A 26,266-nucleotide genomic window follows, 5' to 3' on the forward strand; every position below is an offset into this window, starting at 1 on the left:
GTCTGTCTGTCAGTCAGCACTTGAGAAGTGTTGGATAACCCCACACTTGGCAGCAAGTTAGAAACCTCAAAAATGTCCAGCTGTGGCACTCAGCGCTCAGATCTGTCCGAAACGTTACTCCGTCAAATCTATTACCCCTTTAGGTCCCATCCAGAGCATTAGTTACCTGCAACTGACTTCTTTAAAGTCATGGTTATATTATAATTACTAGAGTTTACCTAGAATTATCCTTATTTTAGCGTTCACCACGAATGACTCTGAAAAGCAGTGGCCACATTTAAATATTTTTTTTTTTTACCATTCAGCGAACAAAAGACAACAGGCTGATTATCATTTAGGGGGCCACATGCAAATACTGACCAAAGCGTGCGATCAACATGCGACTGGCACGCGACATGTAAACTACTATTGGTTAGTTTAAATTATAATAACAAACAGCTTCTTCTGAAACTGGGGGGGGGTGCGAGGGAAAGATTGCAGATTGTACATTGGCTACCTGACGTGAGAGTTGAAGATATTTTTTTACTTTAACCAGAAAAATACGTAATTGAGATTAAAACTCTCCTTTTCAAGTGTCCTGGCCAAGACAGGCAGCAGTAGCCTATAGTCACACATAGCCTACACACAGAGTGAGTTGGACTCTATCGACATAATTCACCATACTGTGTTATTGACATGTTTTCGTTCTGTGTTATAGGGACGCTGTCTCTTTAAGATCGCACGACTTGTTGTTTGTTGATATGCCGGTCGGCGCAATGTTTTTTGTCACAATTTCTACAATCTAGACAGAACGTCTTACCTGGGAGAGTGTGTTGATGGCGGGGCCGTAAGGGGGAAGGTGGGGATATCAATATCACAAGACATTGAGCGGGATGCTCAAGTAGGCAATTAATATTTATTCTGCATTCGCACAAGCGTGTGTGCGGTGTGTGTGCACGTGTGTACGTGCGCATTTGCGTGGGTATGCGGTGTGTGTGTGCGTGCGTGCAGTGTGTGTGCATGCGTGTGTGCGTGCTGTGAGTCTGTGTGAGCTGCGGACTGCTTCGCACATGTGCATCTGACCAAGTGTGGAGGAGCAACTTGTCCTATAGGCCTGCTATTGTAATAGTAAGATATTCCGATTTTTAACGGCATGAAGCCAGACCAAACACACACACACACATTCCAGTTTACCTCTGTAGTGTGACGATGAGAGGTTGAGGATGATATCCTCTACCAAACACACCCGCTATCCATATAAAGACCAGTGTAACATGAGAGCCTTGCAAGATTCTGTGCTTCGTCAAAAAAATCCTCCAAGGACAGCACCACAGCACAAGACTGTTGTTGAGATTCCCCATCCCATAATGTGTTATTCTGATTCTTCTTTAGCCAGCAACGTTTAAGAGAAAATCACTCATTGAGCATGAACATAAAGTAGCACACAACGTGAAGTAGACAGCCCCAGTGTCACAACTGACACTGGGGATGTTTTCCCCAGTGTCAAGTGTGATCAATTTCAACCTCTCTCTGACCGTCACCACGGTCTTATAGTGCTATTTGTTTGGTACGCCCACCATCCCAGTCGGATCTCCCAGCTTTCTTGCAGCATTGAGGCATGCCTTGCCTCCTTTTCTTTGGGGATATCAAGCTCCCACTGGGGCTTCCGATCAGTGCCCTGAGTCGCAAAAGATCCCTGTGACGCTCGATGAACGAAGATGGCTGCGCCTGTAGTTAATAAAGTTGAGATGTATTTTCTTTCTCTTTGTTCCAAGTTGGTGTCTTTAATGTCGATGTACACTGCTCTCACACACTTGATTACATTGCTGCTTTAATCCGGTCACCAATGTATGCATTGCACGGTCTTGCTGTGCGTGCAATACAATGTAAAGTTTTTGAGCTGGTTTGCTAAAGAGCCTAATGTTGCTAACAACAATGACTAGCCTGCTACTACTGCTGCCACCTCCAGGCGTCCATTATTCTCCCGCGCACTCGTCGCACACAAAAGACTACTGTAACACTTTTAAGGTGGGAAGAGCCAGGACGTTCTCGTTGAGCAGGTCGGCGTACCAGCACAAAAGGCCAAATGGATAGCAGCATTACTACGAACGATTCCATTCAGCTACCTGTCGTGAGACCCTTATATCAAAAATGGCACATGTGACTGACTGGAGGCAGGTTACGCTGCATAAAGCGGATGCGAGGACAAGGCTCTTCCTCTTTTGCCTTCTCGCTTCGGTTCATGAGACCCGGTAAGTAAAAAACTTGGGCGATCTACAATCCGTCATGTTAATCGTGCAGGCGCCTTGAGCCCCTGAGGATTGCTTAAAGTTTTCCCGTTGAAGTCTTCACTGTGTAATCCCTATTAAAAAACCTTGCTTGTTTGTACACAGGAAAAGTACTGGCAAACGAGCGTGAAGCACAGTAAGAAGTTAACGTTTCTACCCTGTTTTTGAGTCATCTGCAGCAGCAGTCTGGGTTTCGCTTGTAAAAAAAACAAACCCTGCACATTCGCGTGAACGGTGAAAGTGTTTTTGTGAAAAAGTTACATTGTCTAAAATAGCCTAAATGAGCTTGGCTGCTGGGTGCAGTCATTATTTTTCTGTTCTGACCATAGGGTTGTTTGTAAATCAGTAGGCCTACCACATGCATTGCAGGAGTGTTTTGTTTTCAGTGTTTGACAATTTAGTTGGCTTACACCTGGCCATAGGCCATATCTGAGAGGGTTATTTTCCCTATTCGTTCTGCAGTAGGGAACTTTCTGTGTTGTTAAAAAAGCAAAAAAAGACTCGGGCTTCATACCAGTATTTTTTCTGAACTTGGCTGTAGCCAAAATAAAAATAGTAACGATAGCCCACCAAGGTGGAAAGAGGTGCAAGAAGTAATAAAACGTGCAAAGGCCTCTTCAGCCCCGGGACCCAATGGAGTGCCCTACCGATTGTATAAGAGCGCTCAAGATGTTTTAAGATTCTTATGGAAACTAATGAAAATAGTTTGGAAAAAGCAGAGTATTCCCAAGGCATTTTTTTATTCCCAAAGAGAGGGACTCAGTTGAGATTAATCAGTTTAGACTAATTAGTCTACTGAATGTTGAAGGGAAGGTCTTTTTCAGTGTTGTTGCTCGGAGATTGACTGGAGATTGAAATTATCTTGAAAAGAATAGACTAATTGATACCACGGTTCAGAAAGCTGGAATCCCTGGTTTCTCCGGATGCTTAGAGCATACCAGCATGATTTGGCACCAAATTCAGTTAGCGAAGCGCGAGAGGAGACACCTGCATGTTGTATTTTTGGATTTGGCTAATGCCTTTGGGTCAGTACCACATAGTCTGTTATGGGAGGCCTTTGATTACTTTAGAATTCCAGGTAGCATTAAAAGCCTAGTTAAAGCATATTTTCTGGATATTCAACTTTGTTTTAATACGGCAGAGTACACCACAGGGTGGCAACAGCTTGAGATAGGAATTATGGCGGGATGTACAATCTCCCCACTTGCCTTCACAATGGGGATGGAGGTCATTATCAGGGCCTCTAAGTGGGTAGTGGGTGGGGAGAATTTGCAGGAAGGGCCCAATTAGGGCTTTTATGGACGACATGACAACCATGACGTCAACCGCTCCGTGCACCAGCAGGTTACTGGATAAGTTAAATAGCAATCTGCAATGGGCTAGAATGAAGGTGAAGCCAAGTAAGTGTAGGAGTCTCTCAATCGTTAAAGGGAAGGTAGTAGATAAGAAGTTTGCTATAAATGAAGAGGTGATGCCTACAGTTCTGGAGAAGCCAGTAAAGAGTCTGGGAAGGTGGTATGATGCAAGCCTTAGTGAAAAGGCACAGGTTGAAGAATTGAGACAGGAAACTAGACAAGGTATTGCAAAAATAGACAAGTCAGGGATGCCAGGTAAACTTAAGTTGTGGTGTCTGCAGTTTGGTCTATTGCCTCGGCTAATGTGGCCATTGACAGTGTATGAAGTCTCAAAGGTAGAAAGGATGGAAAAAATTATCAACTCTTTTGGCAGAAAGTGGCTCGGAGGCCCACGCTGCCTAAGCAGCGTAGCCTTGTAAGGAAAGGGCATTGTAGAGTTGCCAATATCTAATCTGACAGAAGAAATTAAATGTGTTAAGGTTAGACTGGAAATGACTCTTACTCAGTCCAAGGCCCCCGGGGGTGAGGAGGGTTTCACCCACAGTTAAAGCAGGGAGGAAATGGAAACCAAAACAAGTGGTCCAGCAAGCTCAATCGGCACTTAGGCATAGGAATATTATGGGCCAATATTATGTTCAGCATGGGCGGGGGGGCTTAGGGAGGGACGTAGGTAAACCCTCGTGGGGTAATGCTTCTGCAGGAGAAAGGAGGAAAATGGTAGTGGAGGAAATACATAGACAGGAGGAGATTGTAAGATTTACTAAGGCAGTGTCGCAGGCAAAACAAGGGCAGTGGTTGAATTGGGAGGGAGTGGAGAAGAAGATAAAATGGAGAGATCTATGGAGCATGGAGGCTAGCAGGATCAGATTTATAATAGGTGCTACATATGATATGCTCCCATCTCCCCAGAACTTAAATCAATGGTTTGGTGAGGATAAGACATGCACACTATGTTCCCGTGTGTGCAGCCTCCACCATATCCTATCAGGGTGGTAGGTAAGGTAAGTCTCTCCCAGGGGCGGTATATGTGGTGTCATAACCAGGTATTGAAATGTTTGGCAGAGGCTGTTGATGATAAACGGAGAGAAGCTAATTCATCAGCCGCTAGTAAAGAGGGTAGGCACATTAACTTTGTGCGTCAGGGGGGAAAGGCTAGACCATTTAGAGGCAGGCACAGAGCCGGGCAGCTAAGTAATGGAGGAGCCTGGGAAATGAAGGCGGATCTTAGTCAGCAGATTGTTGTGCCTCCACACATTGTTAGCACTCGGCTAAGACCAGATATGCTATTGTGGTCGGACTCGGAGAAGATTGTTTATTTTATTGAACTTACAGTTCCTTGGGAAGACAGAGTTGAAGTAGCCAATGGGCTTAAGAAAGTGAAGTATGCTGAAATGGCTGGAGAGGCAGCACAGCGAGGCTGGAGTACGCGACTAAGGCCTATTGAAATTGGTGTGCGGGGGTTCGTGGCTAGATCTGCTATTAGCTTGCTGACTGAACTGGGTATTTGTGTATTTGAGGCATATATATATATATATATATTTGTGTATTTGAGGCAGGCGGTTAGTAACATGTCCGTGGCAGCAGAACGAGCAAGTGAATGGCTGTGGGTAAGGAGAAAACATACTTCCTGGGGTGCAAGCTAAGGTAAGCCAGCTGTGCTAATGTGTGCTAATGTGCCAACGTGTTTGTTTGGTCAGGGTTAGGGGTAGGGCTATTTCATGAACTATCGTTCAACGAACGCGTTCAGGCACAACACTGCCCGCCGCACTTGACTTGCCTCTCGAGGAGAGGTCTCGAAGGGCTGGCCTGCAGGCAGTCCCTGTATCACTGACGGACTCCTCTTCCACTCATGGAGGACAGTCCCATGACCCAGGAGGTAAGTCCTTGAAAAGGAAACACAAGCAATCCCATAAGCCTTCCCATAAACACAAGAGGAGGAGGACCTCAGATGCTTCCTGCTCCTCCACGCATCCTCCAAGTTCTCCCTCTCGGGATTCGGTAGGGGAGGAGGGCATACACACCCAGCTTCTTCCTGCCCAGGGGGTTCAACGTCTGGAGGTGACGGCACAGAGGACGCCAGTGCAGTGGATCTGGTGGCGAAAGTCCTCACAGCTGCGAAATTGTAGGGCTCACAATCCCGACAGGGGGTGGTAGCCCAGCTGATTGGGTTTGGGCCGGTATTACACAGCTCCGTCCTACTGTCATTCTCCGTGCGGCAGATGACCTCTGCCAAATGCTGAGGAAAACCTGGAATGCTCCGGGCCAAGTGCCAGTTTAACGCAGGTTGCAGAAAACTGGCTAGGGCATCATACCCACCAGAGACTGGGTTGGGGGATATACATCATGTAGAAAGGGAGATGGCTGCTTTGACTTCCCTTGGACCGTCAAAGATGACAGTGACAGTGGCAACAAGACTGATCACCTTGCTTGTAAGGGCTTTAATGCGTCCGCTTTTGCTTCTCGGTCCGGAAGTGCTTTGACTGTTCATTTAGCTGCTGTAAGGAAGACTGCTGGTGCAGGTGACCAGGACACCAAGGACCTTTTGGATGCAGCCTTGTCTGCCCTTGCCCAGATGACTTGTGACGTAGGCTTGGCCATGTCGTCAGAGACTCTAGCTCTTAGGCAGATCTGGCTGGCCCAGACTGCCCTCCCAGACGATGTAAAGAGGGAACTCATAAATATGCTGATACAGACGTGGAATGTGTTCCATCCCGACTCACAGGCCATACTGCTTAGGAGTATGGCTCAGGAGTCCGTGCGTGCTCGTGAGAGTGTAAAAAGGGCATTCAACCGTCCCACAGCTAGAACGGCAGGCCGTCAGCGCACACACACACACACGTCTCGTGTCTGGAGACGTCAGGAACCCTGGTCAGTTAACACACGCCAGGATCTCAGCAGGCAAAACCCTGCCCGGCCTGTGCGTTATCAAGGGGAACTTCTACCCCAGTCAGTGGCAAGTAAGGTGGCCCAACGCGGGGACCAGGGGAGGGGGGCCATAAATAGGACTTGTGGGACAGTTGCAGAGGTTCACTACGCCTAGACAGTTGGGAGGGATACTTCAGACCCATGGGTGTTGGAAACAATTTCAAGGAGTTACAGATTCCACACATTTACACAGTTTCGGCGGCGGCCTCCACCCTTTTCGGGGTTCCATCCGACCACGGTAGAGGACAAACATTCATAGCAAAGGTGAGCACCAGCGAACAGCAAGCTGGCTTTTATTCTATATATTTCCTTGTCCCAAAAAAGGACGGTGGTCTACGCCCCATTTTAGACCTGCGCCGCGTAAACGCTCACTTGAAAATCCTGACCTTCAAGATGCTCCAGACAAGGCACATTCTAGAGTCAATAGAGCCGGGCGAGTGGTACACTACGATCGACTTAAAAGATGCATACTTCCACGTCCCAATTTGTCGGGAACATCTCAGCAGTTCCTCCGTTTCGCCTTTCAGGGACAAGCCTATCAATTTCACCAAGGGTGTTCAGGGTGGTGGCTGCTGCCCTACCTTGACGACTGGCTAGTATGTGCCCCATCCCGCCAGCAAGTCGAGGTAGGGCCTAATCCTTAAACCAAGATCTCTGCGTTGCCTCAAGGCTGCTCCTCTTTTGGGCATTCCCACGCCTGCTCTCACTAAGGGCAGTTTATATTCCTGGTGTGCTGAACCAGGCAGCAGATCTCCTCTCCAAGTCTGGACCTCCCCCGGGAGAGTGGAGGCTGCACACGGAGGTGGTCGCAAGTTTGTGGGCACGGTTTTGTGTAACCCAGGTGGAGCTGGGGCTAGATGCACCCGCTGGGGCTAGTCTCACGAGTGGCCAGAAGGATTATTATACGTCTTCCCTTCAATATCTTTGATCCCACTGGTGCTGAACAGAATGTGCCAGGGCTCCTACAGAGTTATGTTAGTGGCTCCACAGTGCCTGCAAGACATTGGTTTCCGCCTCTCCTGCGCCTTGTTCACGGCCAACCCTGGCCTCTGCCAGTCAGGCCAGACCTTCTCTCGCAAGTGGAGGGTCAAATTTGGCATCCCAGGCCAGCTATCCTGTAGCTGTGGGCTTGGCCCCTCCTCAGCCCCTACCTCAAGGCTTGAGTCAGGCTGTTCTGGAGACCATAAGCAATGCTACCCCCAGCCCACTCTGCCGGCAATTTGAATTCGCCCTGCAGCCCTGGAGAGGAGCAATACATTTCTTTCTGCTTCTGATACACTTTTGCGGGAGCCAATCACCAAGCTGGCTTTTCCCCCTGGCGCGCTGTTGGCTGTTGTCACACAATGACGACAGGAAAGCGACGGCAAGCATCCAATTGCATACAGAGTCGTTTGAACTACGCCTGTGGATCACGCCTCTTGTGCTGAAGAAAATGACAGCAGCCTCCTCAGACCAACATGCAATCTACGATTGAGCTTGGTCTGGCAATAGCCAGGCTAAGGGCACCCTCCACTCTGGCCAACTACCAGCAGAGATGGAGGTTGTTCTCTTCATGTTGTCAAGACCAGGGTTTTGACCCAAAGACCTGCCCAGTGATGGTGGTACTCCATTTCCTCCAGTCCCTCTTGGACACTAGGAGGGCAGCCAGCACCCTAAGGGTCTATGCAGCTGCTATCTCTGCATTTCATGATTTAGTAGGGGGGCCTGTCTGTGGGAAAACACCCATATGGTGTCACAGTTTTTAAAGGGTGCAAACCGGCTGCGGCTGGGCAGATGTTTTAGGGCCACATCTTGGGACCTTCCTTCAGTGATGAGGTCTTTGACCACAGCCCTGTACGAGCCTTTGGGGCAATCTGATCTTAAGTTTTTAACAGAGATGACAGTGTTTTTACTGGCCTTGTGCTCTACCAAGAGGGTGAGTGAGCTGCACTCTCTGTGAGTACTTGAGGTGGAAATCTGAAAATACAGCAGTGTCGCTTTGGCCGAATCCATTCTTGCTAAACCCTTGGTGAATTAACAGTGCTATTGAACTGGAGGCATTTCACCGTGAGTCAGCCTCTTAAACAGGGGTGGCTCTTCATACACTATGCCCAGTTAGGGCTTTAAGGGCCTACGTTGATCGTACACAGCAGCCGAGATGTGCTCACACTAAGCAGTTGGGTCACCCAGTCGCGAAACAACGCTTGTCCCACTGGCTAGTCCCAAGCTTACTGGCCCAAGCTTACTCTGAGCAGGGTATCCCAGCCCCCGGGTGGCTCACTCCACACGTAGCATGGCCAATTCATGGGCAGCTTTGAAAGGGGTTGCTCTTGGTGACATTTGTGCTGCAGCATCCTGGAGCACTCCATGTACTTTCACCAGGTTTTATAGAATCAATGTGACATCCACCGCGGTCAGCGCTACTGTTCTCATGACGGCTGCCAAACAGACTAGTGAAGAGGGATCCTCTGTTCCTCGCGACACTTTTGGTACTAGTCATCCGTAGTAAGACCGTGGTGACGGTCAGAGAGTTATGACCATAACTATGGATCTATGAGACCGAATGATGACCTGATGAATGATGTGACAAAAATGTCACATGTGACATTTTTGATATAAGGGTCTGGCGACAGGTAGCTGAATGGCATCATTCGTAGTAAGACCGGGGTGACGGTCATCGTTCGGTCTCATGGATCCATAATTATGGTCACAACTTACGTTTTCCTGCTTGATCGAAAGAAATGTCTTCTCCGTGGGAGGTGTGGGCGGAGCCAGCCATGGCCATTGTATTCCTAAACATGATTGGTTGCTCTAACTCAGCTGTCCCCAATGGATGATAGCAAAGCTGTCGTCCATGTCTCAACCCCTTCACGGGACACTAACATCACAGAGCAGCACCTTCAGCGAGAGGCTGAGACACCCGTGGGGTGTGACGGAGAGGTACGGCAGGACGCTCCTTCCTGCAGCAGTCAGACTCTAAAATCAGCACCACACACACACACACACACACACACACACACACACACACACACACACACACACACACACACACACACACACACACACACACACACACACACACACACACCGCCCCCACTGTGGGACTAATAAAGGATTATCTTATCTTAACAATTGCATTCAGGGATACCATGGTGATGGTTAGCTCTGCCCACTTAGTGGCAAAAGGAAAACCACCTGCACAAGCAGGACTAATATTTGAGTACGTAAAAAAAACTTTGCACACTTTTTTGCAGTCTTTCTGCTGAGTCTTCCCTTCAATCTTCATCCCAGGTTTCTTGCAGATGGAGGGCAGGGTCAGGTTACAGGGGCTGTCGTTCCATCGGCCGTCCTGCGCACGCCCACATGAGTAAACACAAGACGCAAAAAGCACAGCTGCTCAATACAAACAAACACAACCACCACTCCCAGAACGGGATTATTCTCGACTGCCTTGAGCTCAATAACTTAACCCCAGAAAAATGTAATAGTTTTATGAATTATATATATATATATGTTTTGTGTCGAGAGTCTGAAATTCAAATTTCGTTTTGTAGATTTTTCTGTACCAAATTGAAATCAAAATGTTCCTTCATTATTGAGTTGAACAATGATTTTGATGTTTTGCATTTGCAACAAATGCCGTTCAATGAAAGCCTTGAAAACTGACTTTGCACACACAGGAACTAACCAAACGGCTAAATCTAAGCCCTTTACAATCTAAACCATTCACAATTTATTTTTTCTGAAACTTAAGCAAACCCCTGTTCAATAAACTCCTGGCCACGCCCCTGGCCGACATGAAGCCAGACGACGGGGGGTCCGGACCGGAGGGGTTCAGCGGGGGGCGCTCACCGGCCCCCAGATGGTGACACAGTCTTCCTGGACGTTGCGGAAGTTGTTGGGCTCAAAGGGGTGCCAGTAGGTGAAGATGACGGGCGTGTGGTCCGTCCACTGGAAGTCCATCTGCATGTCGGTGTCGTGCAGTCCGATCCAGAGCTCCTCTATGTCTGGAGGGATACGGACGTTGGTGTGGAGAGAGGTTTGATTGTGGTTAGGAGACACAAATGGAAATGTTATGGAGTTACACACTACTGTACCGCATGCCAACACATAGGTAGTCTGTCAGTCTGGATTTACGCTAATTAGCTCAATATGCAAAGCTTTTATTTCCCAAATATGAAAGCGAGTCCAAACGCACAAATGGGTGAATGACAAAAAACAGTTCAACTGAAGTAGCAACTCATCCAAATACCCAACAACTAAAAGTATTTGAAGGCATTCTTGTTTCATGATCAGTATCTTTTGTTAAGTGGTAAATCATGCTTTAATGTCAATTAATAATGCGGGTGGTCAACTACGTCATTAACTACGTCACACAATACAGTTCGACTGAAGCTGTGATTTGAAAAGCATTTTAGTTGATGAATGATCTGCCTCTTTAACAAAGGGTTCCTTCCAGCCGTAACGGTGAATTATAACTCTGATTGTGAATGACCTTTCTTCATGTTGTTTGTGATGAACTCCAACTCTGGCAGAGTGTGCACGCTGACCAGGTTAGCCTCCTTCTTCTGGCAAGTCCTCTGCGCCGTGTCCCAGTTGGTCTTCTCGGCGACCAGCTTGTAGCAGCCCGCCTGGAATGCGTGCCAGCCCACGTCACACTCATACTTCTCATCGTCGGCCCATGAATCTGTACAGACGGAGCAGAGATTGAAAAACATAAAAACCCTAAAATCTGAAGCCGTTTCTCAATTCGCGTTCTCGTGTGTTCTCGTGTACTTGCGTTCTCGATAAACGTCATCAGTGGTGGCCCAAGCACTGTTCCAATTCCAAGTACGCGAGTACGCGAGTACTGTCGTAAAACCCGGAAGTGTTCTCGATGCGTTCTCGACGAGGCCGTTCTACCGAGGACGCATCGGAGGTGACTCGTGTGGACTTGGGACCGTTAAATATCCCAGGATGCATCATCGAGTCCGCTGCTGTTCCAATTGCAGGTGCGTACTCGCGTTCTCGGAAGTCTGTACTTGAAAGTCCGGACTTGCCAAGTACGTACTTCCAAGTCCGCGAGTACGTAGTCCGCGTACTTGGTATTGAGAAACGGCTTGAAGGTCAATTCAACAGTAAAAACTGCCTTGGACCAACACTGGTAGTAGCTTTAACGTTCACATTGAGTCAGATTGCTGAGGCTTTCATCCAAAGTGACTGTGAAAAATGTATTCCTTGATGCACAATGTTGTTGGTAGAAAAACATATTTTTACTTCAAACGAACAGCACCACAACAGTCATGTCCCTTGCAGAACTCAAGCCGCCCCCAATCTAGAACTCTGGCCCTCTGAAGGAGCACCACAATGGGTGTGGCTCAATTAACCTATGAGCCCCAGCTGCAGACTATTACATGGCTAACAGCCTGACAACATGGAACATGTGCATCTTTTAAAACATGGTTTAAAACAGGGAAGATGCCATTCACATCTTCACAGTGAAGCTGAGGACAAACAAAGCATATGATCAAAATGTATAGTAACAACAAAAACATTCACATTTTGCACTACCGTGTTTCTAAAAAAAAAAGTGCTATGTAGCTTTCTTTTGTCAATGTATCGCTCAGAAAACTTTTGCACATACCTAATACAGAGATAGTACATATAGTAGTAAACACAACGAGGCGAATGGTAGACGTTTGTTGCTCCATGATTGCTCCTCACCGGTGGTGAAAGGATCCAGGGTGGCATTGGGTTTCTTCTTACAGACGTACGGCAGGGCATTGGAACAGTCCCGATTCTGCCAGCGTCCCGATGACTCAGTTCTGATCACAGCACAGTTCTCCTCATCCTCATGGTTTGGTTGATCTGGGAGAAGATTAAATACTGGCTCTTACATTTGTGTACAAATTCGATTCTCTTTTTGTATTGATTAACTTGATTGTTATCTGTATAGATATACTTTTCTTTGTTTTTGTTTTATCGTATATTGTAGTGACAACTGTTATTTGTAATGTCGCAGAGGTGTGAATGCCTGGATTTCAAACCTATAATGACTACAACAATTGTGGACAAGTAAACTTTGAACTTTGCGTTTGTGGTACCTATCTATGTTTCAGCTGCACAGCTAAACAGGCGGTGTTGCCTGGCTCACCAGACTCCCAGTTGAGATACTTGAGGGGGGAAGAGTCAGCCCACTGCCAGCCTCCGTTGGTGTCCAGGTCGTTCAGGCCCATCCACAGAGCCGCGCTGTAGCCCGTCAGTAAACCTATCAATGGCAAAACAAAATGAAACATCTTTGGAGATAAGTACATGTCAGGGACTTTATTTTATGTCAACCGACATGTTTTCTCACCATGGGAAATTCCTGAAATATTATTCCTTTAGAAATACCATGGCTATGATTGTATGGAATAAAATAATTACTAATTCCAGGAAATGATTTGAGACATTCCAGAAAATGTCTTTGCCTTGTCCTGTTTGTTTTCCTGCAAAATGACCTCTTTATTTACTTCATTGGGAGTATTCGGATAATGTTTTCCATTTGTGAAATGTAGCGTACAAGCCACACAATGTGACAGAAATACTGGCATCTGGGAAGGAAAGGCAGTTCAACCGTACAAGCCTGTCCTCCGTATGCTTGAAAGTGTTGAAAGTGTTTAATGTTTAACAACATAGACATAGAAAATGTACCTTCTTTTCTCATTTCTAGTCAAGCTATAAACAAAAAAAAGTTCCAAGTTTTGGTTTGGCTGGTTTCACACGAAGCGATTAAAACATTTCTGCAATACTTACACACAAGATTTTTAAGATTTAAAACAGTACACATGATATTGCATATAGAACCCCTTATTTTACCAGTGGGGTCAGGTGCTTTCGCTGACCTTCAAATGTGCTTATCATATCATATCATATCATATCATATATCATTTACCATTGATGTAGGTCTGCTCATGCAGCTTGGTGACACTCAGCAGGTCTGCCCCCTGCTGTTGGCAGCTGACTCGCGCCTCGTACCACGACAGCGTAGACTGGAAGTTGAACTGGTAGCAGCTGTCGGTCAGTGGGTCTGTGTCCCAGAATGTCTCGCAGTCGTTGGCTGACGTTGGAAAACGAAAAAAGAAAAATGTTGGTTAGATCATGAGCTACATTTTGAGGAAATATGAGTAAAGTGTGTGTTTGAGTGGTTAGAAGGGAATCATAAAAATAAAAATGATAGAGGGTCGAAGGGCTCATGTATAATATATAATATATTCAAAGGCATTGAAGTAGTCATATTAAGGGCATTAATTCATTACAGTAGTCTGGGCAATCTACACTTTTTATTCTCAACAATGTTAAGGAGGATCTTCCTCCCTCTCCTCACTGGAGAAGCCTCCACTGATATATATATATATATATATATATATATATATATATATATATAGTCAGGGTTCTCACCAACAATATATGTTGAGGCACTGGTGGTAAAAAAAGAAAAAAACACCTATTAAATTACCATACAACAATACAGTGACAAAGCATGGGCAAAGCAAAGGGGTGCAACCAAATTTGTTAGGGTGCCACCAAGTGAAAAGGTTAGGGGCACCAATGCCACCAGGAGAAAATGTTAAGCCCCTTTCACACATAGTTCCAGTAAATCACTGGGATAACCCTTCAGGCACCACTATTGATTTTCACTATTACATATGCAGCCACGTTCTGCAACGCCGGACTAGATGGGCCAAGGGACAGTGCAGCAGATTGCAGTGATGCAACACTTGCCATTAATGCCATTAAACATGCAGACTGAGAGGAGCAAGCTTATTTTGGAACCTGTCCAGTTTCCATTGTTATCGGATCACCTGAAAAGCATTTGTGCATCAAGATAAACAGTCACTGTTTGAAATACATACTCAGCGGGGTCTTGTAATTGCTTTGTTCGCTCTATGTGTAAACGTCTCACATCAGAAGGACGTAATCCTTTATGTGCCTCTCCTGGCAATGTCACTGCTTTCATTCAAAACACAGCTGCACAGGCAGTGTTCCGGAAATATTATTTGGTCCTGGGCAGGCAAATTGCCTGTGCAGATTTCCCAAAATATGGATCCCTGGTCCCATTCACACATGACCCCATGCAGGAACTCTTCTGGAACTTTGCATGGTAAGACTGCACATGTGAAAGGGGCTTCAGTCTTGAGCACTGGGTAGGTAGGAACATAAATACATTTTTTTAAAAAGGGGACGTTTTTGGGATTGGACCTGAGAGAGAGGTAGAAAACCAGGTGGTGGGAAACGTTAGCCGTTTCTCAATACCAAGTACGCAAACTATGGACTCGCGGACTTGGAAGTGCGTACTTGGCAAGTCCGGACTTCCAAGTACAGACTTCCGAGGACGCGAGTACGCACCTTTGATTGGAACAGCAACGGACTCGATGACGTCACCACCTCAGCTCTGTTAACTGTGCTTTACGGCCTCATGTAGGCATATTCTACTGAACAATATAAACAAATTATATAAAACTAAACCCCAGCCTCTTTCATTTTAAAATAGTATGTTAATATTTTGAATGAATATAAATGAAAAGATATGCTTGTCGTGTGTATAAGCTATACACACAACTTTTTATATGTAGGGTACAGATGCGCGTGCCTAACTGCCTATGTAGTTGGAGAGTAGGCTATTGATATAATAATTACGAATGAGCGAGAAATTACAGATTAGAATAGAAACACACACACACACACACACACACACACACACACACACACACAGGATCGGATGGATCCGACCGGGATTTTCGTTGCCGTTGCGATGGGTTTCCTCTATCAGCGACGTATACAATATAAACAAATGATATAAAACAAAACCCCAGCCTCTTTAATTTTAAAATAGCATGTCAATATTTTGAATGAATAGGCCTACATTTTTGTTATACATGTCAAATGTTCCTATATATAGCCTATTATTATAGCTTACATACTAATATTTAAAAACATGGGAATGCAAAATGCATCCTGGGATATTTAACGGTCCTAACTCCACACGAGTCACCTCCGATGCGTCCTCGGTGGAACGGCCAGTTTAAGAACGCATCGAGAACACTTCCAGGTTTTTACGACTGTCACTTGACTTGATGCGTACTTTGAATTGGAACAGTACTTGGGCTACGACTGATGACGTTTCACGAGAACGCAAAGTACACAAAGTACACGAGTACGGACGAGAATGCGAATTGAGAAACGGCCGTTGACTCACTCTTGACGGGACAGAAGCCCCAGCGTTCATCCTTGCCGTAGTCGTAGGTGGTGGCGCACCACAGATGTCCGTCCTCCCGACCAACGGCAGTACAGCTGTGGAACCACTGTCCGTCGTACAGGAAGGGCAGGTAGCAGGGACGGCCCTGGGTGTTGCCCTGGATTGTGAAAATCTCTGAAAAGTAAAAACAAATGGAGGAATAAGACAGCATAAAGACATCAAATACCAGCACGTAGCAGCATAAAAGAAACAGAATGTTCCTGAACTGTAACTGCGTTCACACCAAAAGAAACGGAACGACACGACTCCGTACAACGTCAACGTAGAGACGCGAATCAGGCGACGTTTGTCGCTAGAAAAACCTGCGGCAAGATGTGACATGTGGCGCGGCATGAAAGCACTGTCATTCGCGTGATGACAGCCAATCGGCGTTCACTCCCTGAGTGACGCAATATAACAGCCAATCAGCGTTCAACCGGCCGGGCCAACCGTTCCCTGCACTCCTCAGTGAACCGCAGCTTGGAGGAGAAAGTGATTGTTGCCGTTTGCGACTCCCGGAGCTCTATATATAATATTATATGATATGATATTATATAATATATAAATATCTATATAATATCACGGCCAAAAGATGTGTGCGCCTCTGGATGATATTATGAACCCATAAACGACGGGCATTCCGACGTCTCTCCCTCTTCCACAACAGGTAAAGACATGCACTGCTGGTTATCTCGGCCATGGTTAAGACTAAATTGGCATGACGCACCGTTGGCGGGCAGAAGATGTGGCGCGACAAAGTTTGCCTGATAAACGGATTATGATTTCTCGCGCTGCAAAACTTGCAAAACTTGTGCAACCAAACTATTTGTGCTATTCAAGATAAGAGCAATCAAACAAACCCCAAACAAACACACACACTATACTGGAAGACAGATCACCAAAAAAGGACTGGAGCAAATTACCTAATTACCAGCCGGTTACTATTTTTAGGTAGAGGCTTTTGATATAAGAGGAGTTTGGTTTGTGAGAAAAGGATATTTTATTTCATCTTTTCAAATGAATGCACACAGATGCATGGTATGTGACAAACCAGCATAACAGAAACGGAACGTTCCTGAACTGTATGACCACTCGTGTTCAAACAATCCAACCACATCTGATCAGCAGAAGGTATTTTAATAAATGGCATGAGAAGCAATGAGCGACAAAGTAAAATTCAAAGAACCCTTAAAGGGAAGTCAATTATCTTTCTGTAAAACAGTAAGGAAAACAAATTTACAGACTGGGATAAGGTTGCTATTGCATTCATTTCATGAGGCCACATGCACACACACGGATAGAAGGGAACTAACTCCTCTGCTCAGTGAGCAGAGCTAAATGCCCAGAGGTTGCCAATTTTCTCTCTGCATTCCACTTGGGTGTGAAGAAAAGGGTAGTAAAGAAAGAAAGAAAGAAAGAGAGAGAGAGAGAAGGGGGGAGAGAGACAGCGAAGGAGAAGAGAAAGAGAGAAACAGAATCAAAGGGGGAAAGAGACAGAGAGAGACAGACAGAGAGACAGACAGAGACAGAAAGAGAGACAGTGTGTAGTCTGTGACAGTCTGTGACAGATCTAGACAGAGATAGATAGCGCAAGAGAGACAGAGAGGGAGAGAGAGAGTGTGTTCTAGAGCGATACACAACGTTATCAAAATATACAGAGGAGGCCCCCTCTCCCGAGGGCTGTACAGAAAGTAGGGCAGCAGACGTGTTAAACAAGTGGCTAAAGGCCTCATAAAAAGCCCCTTGCCATCTTTCACTCCTCCCTGTACTCCCCCACCACTGGCTGGGCAAACTCCAGCTACTTTGAAAGGCCAGTGGCTGGCAAAATTCTGACAAATTCCTCCAATTCACAGAGAAAGCATTGAGGATTTGCATTGTTACTGCAGCTCTGTGTTTCTATGGCACAAAAAAAGGCAATGGGATCCAGGAAATTAAAAACGTTCTTTCTTTATGTTATCGTTATGTTTAAAAAAGTTGCGGTTTATCTGTTTTTAATTGCAGTCAGGCCGGGGCTGGTGAACAAGTGAACGATCCTTGCAGTATAGATTTCTCCAGCAACCTCCCTGAAGTGGTGTTCGTATAAATTATATTGACTTTGAAAACAAAACTTTGTTGTACACTGCTATTGGTGAGAATAACTCATCTGGGGGTGGAAATGCTAAACAAATATGTTGATGGTTAAGAAAACTTTTAATCTTTAGGTCAATTTAGCAATCTAGCAAATCTGCAGCTGGAAGCCAGCTGGCTGTCCGTGAAGATGCCCCCAGAGGCAATGGTTTTATAGATGCGTGCTATCAAATCCAGCTGTGGCATCATCTCATGACAGAAACTTCTAGCCTCCTATAGCCCACCCAACCTAACAACACTGAAGCAGATATCCCGTATGTTCTGCATTGTTGATCCGCACTGTGTGCTTTGATTGAGCTTAGCTAATTACATGTGCTAGCAGGGTCCAATCTTTAAACCCCCCCAGAGTGGAAAAATCGACCGGCAAAGCCAAACGCTCTACCCGGTGGTTCACTGGGTAGAGCGGCAAGCACGTACCATTAGAGGAGAACTCTGGTGATTTTTAACCCCAATATTGTTTTCCTGAGGGTCACCCCATGTTGAGGGAATTAAAAATCCGGACGAAAATTGAATCGACCAAGTCAGAGATCTGCACTTGCTGCCGGCACTACAGAATCACTATAACGCTATATAACCATTCCAAGACCTATGTACCACGAGTTGGTTCCTTACGAGACACCACCGTGGGCGTTTAACTCAAATAGTGTGGCGAAGCAGTATAAACGGATGCGAGCGGATGCACAGCCACTGGCTAGTGGCTGGGAGCACATCCGTTCTGCTATCGGCTAGTAAGGGCTTTCTGGATATGTCAACGGGGTAATCTGCGGTGAGTGTTTACATGCAAAAACGTTTATACTATTTCGCCACACTATTTGAGTTAAACGAGCATGGTGGTGTCTCGTAAGGAACCAACTCGTGGTACATAGGTCTTGGAATGGTTTTTTGAATGTGTTTAGAAGCGCCAAAAGTGGATAAAGAGCTTGCCCCCATAGGTTGGCGTTAGAGCTATTCCGTAGCACCGGCAGCCAGTGCAGATCTCTGGCTTGGTCGAATCAATTGCTGATTACCATTTAATTCATTTTGATAAATACTGGGAAAGGCATATATAAGCCATGAGCTTCAGCCTATTCTCCCTTTTTTTGGTTAGTGAATTCTATGTATTTGTTGTTGTAACTACTTTTGATTTGTATGCTTAACCAAAAATAAATGAGATGAAATGAAATGAAATGAAATTTTCGTCCGGTTTTTTTTACTACCTTCAACATGGGGTGACCCTCAGGAAAACAATACTAGGGTTAAAAATGTTCTCCTTTAAGACACAGTCCTACAGACAGATTCCTGCCTGTGGTCCATTGCTGCATGTCTTCCCCTCTAACTCCCATACCCTCCTGTCTTACTCACTCTGCAATAAAAAGAATAAAACCTTCAAAAAGGAATCTTAAAAACAGAAAGACTTCTTCAACTAGCCCGTAGCTAAAAATAACCTGGACCTATAGTGGTCAATGCTGAACAATAACAGTGATTTTAATAATGTTATCAATAAAATCTGATCCTAAAAACTGATACATGATACAAAATATCCAAATGCTTGTCAGGCTCTCTTTGTTGTGCTGTGTGCCCGTGGGCCACACGTTGACGCACCTATGCCCTAAGCGTCCCGATTCCCAATTAAGGGTAGGACTTTTTTAATGGCACAACAATATATGAATTCTATTGAACTGCTGAATTGTCGTACTGCTGATCTGCTGCGTCAACACTAAGTGTACCGTCTACCTCGTAGAAACAGGAACCCTCATACCCATCTGCCCATGAAGACACCAGGACTTTTAGCAGCACTACCATATATGAGCCATATGTGAATAATGTCGTACTGCTGATCTGCTGCGTCAACACTAAGTGTACCGTCTACCTCGTAGAAACAGGAACCCCCATACCCCTCCCATGAAGAAAGAGGAACATAGCTTTACAGCAACGATGCATCAGTTGGTGACTGATATACATAGAGTGCACCCAGGACCCTCTCGGCAGCACTTCTTCTTCTGCCTTCTTTTACTCAGATCTAGCTTTATCGTAGCACTGACCCACGGGGTCTGATAGAGTCACTCGTTGACTCAGACCCAGAGGAATACTTCTTCTCCTTCTTCTCCTTCTAGCTTATTGAAATACCCACACAGATTCAGGCTGTGAGGACAGAGCGTATTTCGCCTTTATCTAGCTTATTGAAATAGCCCCCACGCAGACTCAAGCCGCGAGGATCGAGCATATTTAATTTATATCTAGCTTACTGAAATAGCCCCCACGCAGACTCAAACTGTGAGGATTGAGCTTATTTAATTTATATCTAGCTTACTGAAATATCCCCCGCACAGACTCAAGCTGTGAGGATCGTGCATATTTCATTTATACCTAGCTTATCGAAACACTGCCCACGCAGTCTAACGGACTCACTCGTTGATTCTAACATACATGCGAGGAAAGAACGTGCAGCCCTCTTACCAGGACCCCTCGTGACAACTTAGAATTTAGCCTCTTCCAATGAATCATACTTTTCTCTAGGATTGTGTAAAACGGTCATGTATATTAGACTCCGTTAGCATTTAGACTCTTTTTTACTATACTTTTCTCTATCATTGTGTAAACAAGTTTTCAATCTAAATAAAACGACCTTACTACATGTTGTAGTGGGCGATTAAATCAGTGCCTCTGTGATTGATCCGGCTTTCCAGATCCCGACCCGGCCCCGTCCGCAGCTCTCCCAGCCTTCGCACACAAGAGCGAAGTGGCGCATGATACAAAAGTGTTGATGGTGACTGGTCCGGAGAGTGAGGCGATACAAAGAGGTTCAGACTTGTTCCCCGCTTCGTGGCCCACAGGGACTGAGGTGGTAAGAGACGCCCCAGAGTTTGATCGAAACGCGTGCAGCCTAAAAGTTAGCTTAACCTCATAGGGGGGCTTAAACGAGTGACCTGTGCTGGACGCATAGACCAGAGTCTTCCTCCACCAGGGTCTCTAACGCGTGCAAGAGGGCCAGCACAGGTTAAGCCCAGGGGTCCCCCCTCCTAGACGTCAGGGGAGGTCTTCCCCCACCTAGTGTGACGGTTCTCCCACAGTCCTCGTACTATAAAAACACATTATAGGTTGAATAGGTTATAACATAACATTATAGGTTGCTGTTTTTAGGCTGTGATAGCCACAGGATAGGATAGGTACATTGTATTGTATTTATTTATTTATTTTTCTTTTCTTTTCACCTTTGGTTGGTAGTTTGGTAGCCAGCGTGCTTGTAAGGTTGGTTTGGACAGGGGCCTCTGAATATGTGTTTTCCTTGGATTTTGGCACAAGGGATTATAACATCTGATCCTGTGTATTAATGAAAAAATGAAACACTCGACAGTTGACATCTTACTATCGAAACACTTCCACTCATGCCACCCATACAGCAGATACACTAGTTTGCGTCACACAGTTGCACAGCTAATTCGACTGGACAGAACTAGATTTTGAATTCTGAGAGGCTCCCGCCTACCGTTGGGAGAGGCTCAATCTTACCAATTCAAATGAAATGGTGACACTGCGTGGTACCAAAACAACGCCACAGAACCCAAATAACCCAACAAGGGGAAAATGCAATGCGTTAGCTTACTTACCGCGGTATGACTTAGTGCAGAGATCCTGTTCCTCCCCACGGAGCTGCCATTTCATCCCCGCCTCGGGGTCATCGGTGATCGTGCGAGCAGAATCTTTACTCGCGGCCAATGAAACCTTCATCGACAAGTAGCTGTTGAGGTGGTCCAGCACGTGACTGCAGTGCCAGGTCCAGCGCACCATGGGGGGCTCGCGGCTGCAGGTGTACATGCCCAGCGTGGGGGTCGCCCCCTCCCCTCCCTCCGCGCTGGCGTTGCCGGTGGTCAGGCCCAGGCACAGCGAGGAGCCCAGGTTGAAGAGGCGACGGCGCGTCACCCACTTCCAGCGGTGGGCGTCGCCGTCGCAGGACGGCGACACGAAGAGGGAGTGGTCCCGCACCCCCAGGCAGGCCTTGGCCTCCGCGTGGTAGAAGGAAAACACATCAGAGTCCACGCTCTCTGCACAGAGGGGAGGTGGAAGAAACGGCACTCAGGACACAGGACTCAATGTTTAGATTGGCTAGTTTTGATCGTCTCTCTCACTCTGAAATAACGTGACTGTACTTTAGTAAATGGTGAAATGTGTTGTTTGTGATTGCCATGTTGAGGTTAGCAATTACCTCAGAATAATTCCCCTGTGCACAGTCTAGACTCTAGACTTATTAATTTGCCTATTCTATTCTAGTGTGACCTTGAATGTCTCCCCCCTGTGTACTCTGCAGCGTGTGGGCTACAGTTGAGCAGGGTTGAAAGTGGAGCCGGCAGTGGTTAGTGGTCTAGGAGAACACAGAAGCATATTTTAAATGTAAAAAGTGACACCCATAACGGGTGGAGAGAAGTAGTGCTGCATCAGAAAGGCAGGGTTAGTTATTAACTGTGAGACCTTCAAACTTCATCTGCCACTTTTCTTATTTCCTTCTCTTTGTCTCATTTTTTTTCCTTTCGTAGTTTGCTACAATATATGTATATTTCATTCGATATAGAGTATAATCTAACATTTTGCGGAACTGGTTTTCCAGTTGTTTAAACATGAGCTGCTGCTTACAAAAATAAAAGATTTAATGAAAAAATATTGAGAGAATAATATGAACAATGAGAACTCTTGACACTCGCCACAGTCAGTGGAATTTGGAGAAAAGTAACCCATCACCCTTCCATTCATATATGTGGTTTTCTCTCTATTGTGTTGTTCTTGTACTAATACTTAAAACAGGACTATAGATCAGGCCAGGCGATCTGGACTAAATATACACCGACCTGTGTGTGTGTGTGTGTGTGTGTGTGTGTGTGTGTGAGACAGCAATTTTGATTGACTTTAACATTTCAAACTGGTGAAACATTTGGCGTTTCTTTAAGTTTTAAACAATGCAGACAATAGATCTTCTGCTGCGTGATTACATGTCCAGTAATCCCACTCTAGTCTCTTCACTCTTCACTCCACACATGGCCACAGCTGTGGTGAGTATGTGTGTGTGCGTCCTTAACAACCCACGCCGGCTCTCTCCGGTCTAAAATTGAAGCGACAGAAGACAATGGCTGGAAGGCATCACACAGAGCCTTTCATGGTGTAATCAGACATAATTACGGAGTCCCATAGTCACCCGCACCCTGTGTTTTATTTATGCTGCTTTTACTGTCACTTTGTTATTTTAAAGTCAAACAAGAGAGAATGGCGGCCAGCTTGGTTCAATCTTGCCAAACGTTGAGCAGGGTGAGGGAACTGAATGCTAAATTCTAATTTCCGTTCCATCACCCACCCATGTGTTTAGAACCAAGATGGCCGCCAGGTAAATAAAAGAGGCGAGTAGAGTGAGTGTGAAACGCCTGAGAGGAAGGAACAGCCTGGCCTTGATCTGGCTGGAAAAGCCTCCCGGGAGCATCGAGGTACGAGTTCCAGAATTCAGATTTTAAACCTTGGTGTCTACCGTATGAAACTTAACCCCCCCCCTTGCTGTGAGCTCAACTGCTTCTGCCCCCTCCTTCTTCTCCTTCTTCTTCTTCTTGCCCTGTCACACTTTTTTGTTCCTCTTTCTTTCCTGTCTTTTCTTTTCTTTTTTTGTGCACAAAAGTCTGTTTTTCAGGCTAACTCCGGCAGCCAAGAACCGCCAGCCTGGGCCGCCAAGAGAGGGCTGGGCTTCCCCGAAGCCCTCATCCCCTCCGCAGAATTGGACCAATCAAATTCTGTTATTTGAATAAAAGTCCTATCTATCTATTTACCTATCCATCGATCCATATCAACTTTCTATTTCTCTCACTCTATTGATCTATATCTTCATATTGACTGAAACACTTAGAAGGTATTTCCCAAAATAATGGTAATTTAACGAGTTGGTTTTATAAAATAGCAACTAGCAAACAGCTGGGATCTTCCAGTCACTTGTTTACTCCTTACTTTGTTACTCCTCTGAGTAAGACCGGTCAAGCCTTTGTTGGGTTTATAAAGCTGGTCAGAGTTGACTTAGCATTGGATAGATTACCTTGGGGAAACTTTGTTGGATATTTGGCATGCTAAACTTAGATGAATTGAAACGTGGACAGTGTGACCTAGAACTGCACATCATTATCAATATTGACTGGTGGTGGTCCATATCGGAATAAACAATGGAAAGGACAATCCTATCCTAGCTGTTGTACATCGGGTAGGAAGGCAGAATGGGTTTGGCTTAATTTCAGAAAACCAAAGATTTACTTTGATGTCATCACAAAGCAAAGAAAGTTTTAATGGCACATGTTATAGGACTTGTAATATTTCACTGGATGACATTTTCAAGAAAACCAACACCAGCGTCAAAATAACCACCTTGCCTCACTAGCTTCCGTCAACATCACATCTCCCCATTTCACCAATAATTTATTTCATTAGGAGATAATTGCCAAAGCACAGATGGGCCAGATAATCTGTCTCACTGAGTGGCAGAACATTATTGTTCACATCAATAACAGGGGAAAGGGGGGGAAGGGGAAATTACCAGCCAACCACTATTTTAATATGACTATGAATTGTATTCTAGCCAAACAAAACGTATTTAGGTAAGGATACCAAAGAAAACTAAGCCTGTTCGAACAACTATAAATTAATTTAAAAAAAAAAAAAACTGGAATAACATGCTATAGGGCGATATGCTGCAAGACAGACATTATGTTTATATGATGATGTCATTAATTCACTTGGTCCAACGGTCAAAAAACGATATGGTCTATCTATTAACATTATCAAATTATGCAAACACACAATTGTTTAATTTAAGAATATCTCTGTACAAAGTTACCCTCAGGCTATTGACAACAACTTGCAGGCATATAATTGGGCCAGTATTTATTGTGAGTTATAGCTTTACAGGGACGGTCTGGATTGCTGAAGCTAATTGCAGTCTATCACAGGATGCAAAGGTCACATCTGCCCGCGGGGTGCCAAATACGCCGTCGGTCTACGGCACTTCAAAATGTGGAGTAGGTTATAAACATCCGCCAAAAGACTCAAATAAACAAAAATATAAACTTTAATGAGACCGCAGACTTGATATAAAAGTAGATAAACACTAAATAAATAAATAAAAACATCACTGCGCTGACCCTCCCCCTCCTTTTATTCACATCTGGTTCTACTTAGAATGTGAACTTTCGTTCGTGGCAGAAGTTACCGAGCATCCAAAACGGGGAAACGGCGTCGGGTAGTTTGCCGTGATTTAAAGAAAGAAAGCATGCCAATACACAGAAAACGGATAGCATCAAGTTCCATGAATTACAATTTGAAGGTAAATACAGCAAGAAGTGTAACTTTATTTTTCCTTACCTGACACGCTCCTCTCGAGCTCCAGACAAAATATCAATAAATATAAAGTGCATTTGTAGAAACGTTGGTATTTGTTCCATGTTGTGCGTGAAACCTTATTGTTCCGGGGACGGTCGTGATGTTGCATGCTCAAAACTCGATTTAAACTTGCTTTGTGTTCGGGACGGATGATTGCGGCGAGAATGGAGAGCAGTGAGTAGACCACTAGCGGTCTGAGACTACGGATAGGGCTCAGTGGCTCCAGATGAGTAGAATCCCAGCTAACCTCGTTCACAGGCGTTCTCTTCTCACGACGGAACGCCTGGAACGGGATACTCGAAATTACTGTTATTGGCGAGAGGGCGGGACTTTGGGTTAGGCCGAGAGGCGAGGTCGAGACTGAGGGACATCCGATAGACGGAAATTCGTTTTTCGTTCTATTTTTCGGATATTGCTTTTTCAAATTCTTCGGCAAGAAATTAAATTTGCCGTTGTCCTTATTCTTATTCTTCTCCTTTCTGTGAAATGTTAACTGCCGTACAACAACACGTACAGCGCTAATATAAATTAAAATACCGGAAATTGCCTTGCAGTAGACCAGGATAACGCTACAATTCAGGATCCTCTCTCAGCCTCGCTCCCATGCCATGATGGATGGAGCGGCCGCCGCGTCATCAAAATTCACGACCGTGCTTTTTTCTTTTTACTTCAAACATCTGCCGCGAAGAATGTTCTATACGCATTCCAAAGTTGACCCAGGTGTACATCTCAACATTTCCTATTAAAATAATGCCTTATATAATTCTTAAGTTGTTATTTTTCCTATAATCTCCAGTACAGCCGATAAGACACGCCAGGCAATAAGAAACCTGAATTGTTTCTCCATAAGGTGGGTTTGAAAATGTAGTCAAATGACTCAAATGTAAAACGTCAAATCAAATACATTAAATACATTCGGTGAATATTATACAGGCCTACATTATGTAAATAAATAAACGTAGCAGTTAAACGCCGATGGAAAA

At 45.2% G+C, this 26,266-nt stretch overlaps 1 protein-coding gene across 1 annotated transcript in view; it reads right to left on the bottom strand.

The window, feature by feature from the left end:
* The window catches only part of mrc2 (mannose receptor, C-type 2), a gene marked incomplete at its 5' end in the record, with an annotated part of 43,706 nt that extends 18,314 nt beyond the window's left edge, over window positions 1-25,392 (bottom strand). The window contains 9 exons of the mRNA XM_084470014.1: window positions 9,771-9,875; window positions 10,379-10,533; window positions 11,022-11,213; window positions 12,230-12,373; window positions 12,660-12,773; window positions 13,440-13,604; window positions 15,744-15,917; window positions 21,497-21,931; window positions 25,266-25,392. Coding sequence (XP_084326140.1) covers window positions 9,771-9,875; window positions 10,379-10,533; window positions 11,022-11,213; window positions 12,230-12,373; window positions 12,660-12,773; window positions 13,440-13,604; window positions 15,744-15,917; window positions 21,497-21,931; window positions 25,266-25,392 — 1,611 coding nt within the window. The remainder of the gene's footprint in view (window positions 1-9,770; window positions 9,876-10,378; window positions 10,534-11,021; window positions 11,214-12,229; window positions 12,374-12,659; window positions 12,774-13,439; window positions 13,605-15,743; window positions 15,918-21,496; window positions 21,932-25,265) is intronic.
* Window positions 25,393-26,266: the final 874 nt, after the last annotated feature.

This window comes from Micromesistius poutassou (genome assembly GCF_964030765.1).
Source record: "Micromesistius poutassou genome assembly, chromosome: 1".
In the NCBI taxonomy this organism is placed as follows: domain Eukaryota; kingdom Metazoa; phylum Chordata; class Actinopteri; order Gadiformes; family Gadidae; genus Micromesistius; species Micromesistius poutassou.